Source organism: Carassius auratus, unplaced genomic scaffold (assembly GCF_003368295.1).
Source record: "Carassius auratus strain Wakin unplaced genomic scaffold, ASM336829v1 scaf_tig00043118, whole genome shotgun sequence".
Classification (NCBI taxonomy): Eukaryota; Metazoa; Chordata; class Actinopteri; order Cypriniformes; family Cyprinidae; genus Carassius; species Carassius auratus.
The window spans coordinates 4,916-10,560 of NW_020526762.1; the positions used below are offsets into that span (position 1 = coordinate 4,916).

A 5,645-nucleotide genomic window follows, 5' to 3' on the forward strand; every position below is an offset into this window, starting at 1 on the left:
CGCAGGGACACGTCTGTATTAAATCATGCAGCACAGAATGTGTAGTTGTTGTTTAGGGATGATCTGATCTGAAGCTGCAGGTGGGACACAGTTCTGTGTCAGAAAACACCTGATCTCAACATCAGGGGAATCACGCGTGTGTCAGACTGCACAGATGTGTTCAGAGTTCCTCTGTCGTTTCTGTGATTGTGTGATTCCTGTGTGACTGACACACACTGTGCTGAGCTCACACCCAGAGAGATCCAGTGCTGACAGGACTACAGGAGCGAGACGACTCCCAGAAGCGCGTGTGTGTGTGTGTGTGTGTGTGTGTGTGTGAGAGAGTGAGAGAGAGAGGGTGTGTGATAGTTTAACTAGGGCCTAATGTCCTCACTCACATTGTGAAACACTTTCCAAACACACTGGTGAGGAAGTTTCCAAAGACCATGTGACGTCCAGCACAAACACAGCTGATTTAAAGGATTGAGAACAGACTCTTAAAAACACTTGAACAGATCAATACAACTCTTCATCATAAATCTCTCTTCATATTCATCTTCACAATAGACCCGCTCTGAAGAGCAACTGTGTATAGAGAATACATATAAACACACTTCTGTACAAACATAAGGACACGGTGAGCAATAATCACATGGTTTCTGTAGAAGTTATGATAATAATAATAGTTCTGTGTCTGTGGAGTACAGCAGATGCAGACTGGAGGAGTCTGGTATAAGCCGTTCCCCGTGAGATCAGAAGCACACGTCTCTCAGCTCAGCGTCTAGATTTCTATTATTATTAAATCAACACTTGTATGTAGATAGCTTTCATAAAAACAGCAAAAAGCTGAGAATACTGTACATCAGGATCATATTCAGTAATATAATCAGAGTAAAGCTGCAGTAGATGTCTCCTATCAGAACTCCTTTAACACTTTCTGGATCCACACTTCACTCGCTAGCATCAGACTGTTCTCTTTATACACTGTTAGTGTTGAGGATCACATTAGTTTTCATACGAGATGCTCGTTTCTGCGTCTTCCTGGTCTGTGTTTTTGATCAGTGACTCATTCAGGAGATGTGTAACAGCGCCCCCTAGTGTATAACAGTGAGAACACGGACACTTCTGTGTTTGGCAGGGAAAGAGTTAAAGCCAGGTTCAGGGTGATGTTATTAAAGCTCAGTCTCTCCAGAAGTGCTTCAAACCTGAAACTGCGTCTGGACCAGAAACCGTCGGCTGTGATGATGACCACAGAGAAGCGATCCCCGCCGTGTGCTGGGAAACACACGCTCTCGTCATCCCAGGAATCATCAGGTTCAGTGATCAAGTGTTGAACGCTCGACTGACCCCCGCTGAGGTCTGGACGTGACGCAGGGTTCCCGCCGCCGCTTCAGTCCTCGGTGTCCGGCTGAACTCCCAGAATGCCGTGCAGCTCCTCCACCGTGTATCCCAGCAGGCTCTGCAGGTCGCAGACGAAGCGGTACACGTAGCGCTTCCCTGACGTCTTGTGGATGATGTTCTTGTCGTAGTAGTAGCGCAGGCCTCGGCTCAGCTTCTCGTAGTTCATCTTGGGCTTGTTCTTCCTCTTCCCCCAGCGGCGGGCCACCTGATGACACAACATCCTGGTTACAGAGAGCTCATCAGCGTTCAACAGTAGATGTTAGAGCAGACTCCTCTCTGTCCTCACCTCGTCGGGGTCGGTGAGCTTGAACTCCCAGCCGTCTCCGGTCCAGCTGATGATGCTCTGACAGCTGCTGTCCGTCAGCAGCTCCAGCAGGAACTGCCACAGCTGGATGGGGCCACTTCCTGTTCCGCACCAAACACAGAGGTCAGAGTCATACTTTAGTTACAGATCTGCAACAGCAGGCTTTATAGTCACAGATGTTCACTGAGGTTTGATATATGAAGGTTTTGAATCAACAACAATTTATACATTTTTATACTTACAGAGCCATAAAAAGTTCTCTATTTTACCACTTACACTTTGTAATAATTATTAATGTCAATTTATTTTAAAACAATAAAATGTGCATTGATACAGTTAATAAAAATGCATAATTTAAGCCATGTAGAATAATAAATATGGATATGTATTATTCCTATGCATGTTTTAAATGGAGGTTAGAATAAAAAAAATAAAAACATATATATATATTATTAATAAATATGAATATTCCTATATAAGTATACTTTAAACATGAGTTAAAATAATAGATCTGGATATTATTATTATTATTAATAGCTATAATTATTCATAGCAATGCATATTTTAAATAGAGATTGTTAATTATTGATAAATATGCTTTTTTAATTAATATAAATATGCACACTTAAAAGGCTTAGAATAATAAATCTAAATTTGTATGATTCATAAATATATTTATTATTAATGTATATTTTAAATGGAGATCTGACTACTAAGAATTACATTTTTTGTGATTAATAAATATGAATATATATTATTAACAATGCACATTTTAAATAGGGTCAGAAGAATAAATCTGACTTTTTAAATCGACAAATTTGAATATTTCATATGCATTTGAAATGGGGTTAGAATGGAATCTAGAATCTGGATATTAATATGTTTTTATAGCAATGCATATTGTAAGTCAATGCATAATTTCACTTATTTCTATAATGCAACAGCTAACAGCTCCGATACATTGGAACGGTTTTCGCTGGACTCCTAATGTTGTGATAAACTGGTGTTTGTGTTGTAGGTGTCCACAGACGCCGGTGTTAGTGTGTGGAGGAGACGCACCGGTGAATCCAGCGAGCACGGCGGCGGGGATCACGGGTCTGCCCTGCTCCAGAGGCTCGTTCCTCTCCTGGACGTAGTCTTTGAAGGACAGGCCGTGTTTGCTGAGGCCCAGCGGAGCCGAGACCAGCTCCTCCTCGAAGCTGTCGTAGGACGGGACGCGCTGGGCATCAGCGAGCGATGAGTGACTGCCCCAGGAGCGCAGGACACTCTCAGAGCCATCCACACTCTCCACGCTCTCCACCGACGTCTGCTCGCAGGACGAGACTGTGGAGAACAGAGCACTGCGTCACACACTGATCAGACACTCGACAGACAGAGACACGAGCGAGATCTGACCTGTGCGGAGACCTGGACACGCTTTCATGTAGCTGACGCTGACCGTGCTGAGCTGAGGTCTGGAGTACAGAGAGAGCTCCTGACCACACGACAGCAGACCGGAGTCCTCCGACGTCTGGAAGAGATCCCGCAGGAGACTGCCACGAGACTCCGGGACCTTCAGAGAAGCCTCCTCCAGACACACACCTGCACAGCAAACAACATCAGCTCAATTACACCGCGTTTACATATCCAATGAGGGAGTGGCTCATTAAATATGTGCTCATTTGCATATAATTCAGATGAATCCAGACTTAAAATTCTAGAGGATTGTGGACTTCTCATTTTTTATTACTGTGTAAATCAGAGAAAACTGTCAACAGACAGAAAACAAAGATGTTTTTAGGAGTGAAATTCACTTTAATTCAGCTTCAGCCTCTATTCTCACCTAAAGCTTCGATTCTGTCCAGAATAGATCTAATAATGCACTTGTACACCAGGAAACACTCACCGCTCGACCAGCTGCCCTCGCGACTCAAGACTCTGGCCTCTTCCTGTTCCTGACACGCTGCAGGAAGTAAAGCACAGCCAATCAGACGTGAGCTCACACCTCTCCAGTCTAACTCTGACACCGCTGTGCTCCGTTACCTCTCATCATCTGCTCCAGATGCTCCCACAGGATATCACCCACGAAATCCGGAGCCAGATCCAGGAATCCGTCCTTGCCCAGGTCACACAGCTCCTGTCCGCTCAGGTCAAACTTGAAGAAGTTGATGTTGGTCAGACTGAACTCTCCGGACGCCCAGTACAGCCACTGCAGGACGTGCTGCTTGGTCCACTTACACGGGTCTGAGGACAGAGAGAGCGTCAGGAACACATCCGTCCTCTAAACACACGGCAGAGAGGAGCAGACACTCACTGTTGGAGATCCCACAGACACGCTGGACCTTGGAGAAGCCGTTAAAGCTGTCCTTCAGCGCCTGACTGACCAGGGCTTTACTGCAGGGGGTCAGCAGAGGAACGGAGCACACCCCGGCATCTGCAGCACACGTGAGATCTGTGTCAGCTTACATACACATACAGCTGTGTGTGTGAGGTTCTGCTGGTGTTATTTACCCTGAGAGAGACGGTCCAGACCGGACGGGACCTCCTGAGCCGCCTGCTCCTCCTCGACCGGATAACACCCCGAGAACAGAGACATGGGGTCCTCGAACAGCTCAAATGCTGCCTGACGCTGAGACACATAAAACACAACAGATTACCCTCCATAATAACTGCCATAAACTCCAGACAGTGAGAGAAGAGACTGCTGATTGAGCACAGGCAGGAAACCCCAGAGGACACGCCTCGCGCATGACGTCATCGCTCAAGCGCTCATCTGTACCACCATATATGGTCTTCCTGTTCAGTGCCCGCGAACACCAGCTGGCCTCCAGCGCGGAGCTCAACCAATCAGATCACAGCAATCAGTCCCGCCCTGATCTAATCTCTCTCACACACACACACACACACACACTCACACACCGCTCACCTTTAGAGTGTTTCTGAATCCAGGTAAAAGAGGCTCCATCATGTACAGTGATCTAAAACAGCAACAAAAAAAAAAAAAAAAAAATAGGTCAAACAAATACTAACGTTACTTTCTTGTTGTTGTTATTAATATTATTCCAGAAATCTGCGATTACATCCAAGCAACACAGCGCGTTAATTGATTTTAAAATGACCACATTCATTTAGATAAACATCGATTTTTGTCTGATCAGAAGTGAATCTTTGACAATCAGTTCATATGGAGTCAAACGTGAATGTGATTCCTGAATCAACGAGTAAGATTGATGATCGAGTCACTAGAGAATGTGATTCATATACATTATATAACACACTACTCTACACGATCCAAATCAGGTTTTTCACAGCTGATCAATAAACACAACACAGAATCGAATAAATGGAACAAATATAAAATAAAGAGAGCGAAGTGAATCGAGCAGCTCTGTGAGTCGTATTTCTGACGGAGACTGAAAACACTGATCGGGTTCACAGCTGACGTCACTCACCTGTTGAATCCTCGCAGAAAGCTTGAGCTGAATCCGCCGTCAACAGTGTTTTATTCCTCTGATCGATCCGCTCACTGTCCTGATATATCGACCGATCGATCCTGTGTGTCGCGTCTCGTCTGAGCGCGGGAGTTTATCAGCGAGTCCAGCGGGAGCGCGCGCGGCGGTGGGCGGGGCCAATGAAAGACAGCAGCCAATCAAGTCACAGACTGAAAGTTCGACACACCTGAGATTTACTGTCATTATTTCATTACAAACAGACAGCACGGACTAGAGACACAAATTTAGCTATCTTAAGATTTCTTTCTTACACATATTGCATATACTTCCTATTAATAACATTGAATTATGCATATTACATACACCCAAGCCAAACCCTAACAATACGGTAAGTACATATAGTTAATTAATATTACTCAGTACTTAAACACCCTACAGTATAACCAGAATTAGGTTACAAGTATAACTCTTGTTGTATTTTGAATAAAACACACATATCAAATTACAATGATTAATATCACTCATTAAAC

The 5,645-nt window shown here is 44.5% G+C and overlaps 1 protein-coding gene across 1 annotated transcript; it reads right to left on the bottom strand.

Moving 5' to 3' along the window:
* Positions 1-502: 502 nt before the first annotated feature.
* On the bottom strand, positions 503-4,637 carry LOC113086318 (protein C-ets-2-like). Its single transcript, XM_026255403.1, has 9 exons — positions 4,590-4,637; positions 4,175-4,292; positions 3,978-4,097; positions 3,707-3,907; positions 3,570-3,626; positions 3,080-3,265; positions 2,744-3,007; positions 1,667-1,785; positions 503-1,585 (listed from the first exon to the last, which is right to left on the bottom strand). Exons 1-9 carry the CDS (start codon positions 4,629-4,631, stop codon positions 1,370-1,372), a joined length of 1,323 nt encoding a protein of 440 aa, XP_026111188.1. The 5' UTR covers positions 4,632-4,637; the 3' UTR covers positions 503-1,369.
* Positions 4,638-5,645: the final 1,008 nt, after the last annotated feature.

Excerpts from the sequence above, each read along its gene's own strand:
- LOC113086318 (XM_026255403.1), bottom strand. The coding sequence starts at position 4,631 with ATGATGGAGCCTCTTTTACCTGGATTCAGAAACACTCTAAAG. Across the intron at positions 3,627-3,706 it reads TCTGGAGCAGATGATGAGAG|CGTGTCAGGAACAGGAAGAG; the intron begins GTAACGGAGCAC and ends TACTTCCTGCAG. Across the intron at positions 3,008-3,079 it reads GTGTCCAGGTCTCCGCACAG|TCTCGTCCTGCGAGCAGACG; the intron begins GTCAGATCTCGC and ends TGTTCTCCACAG.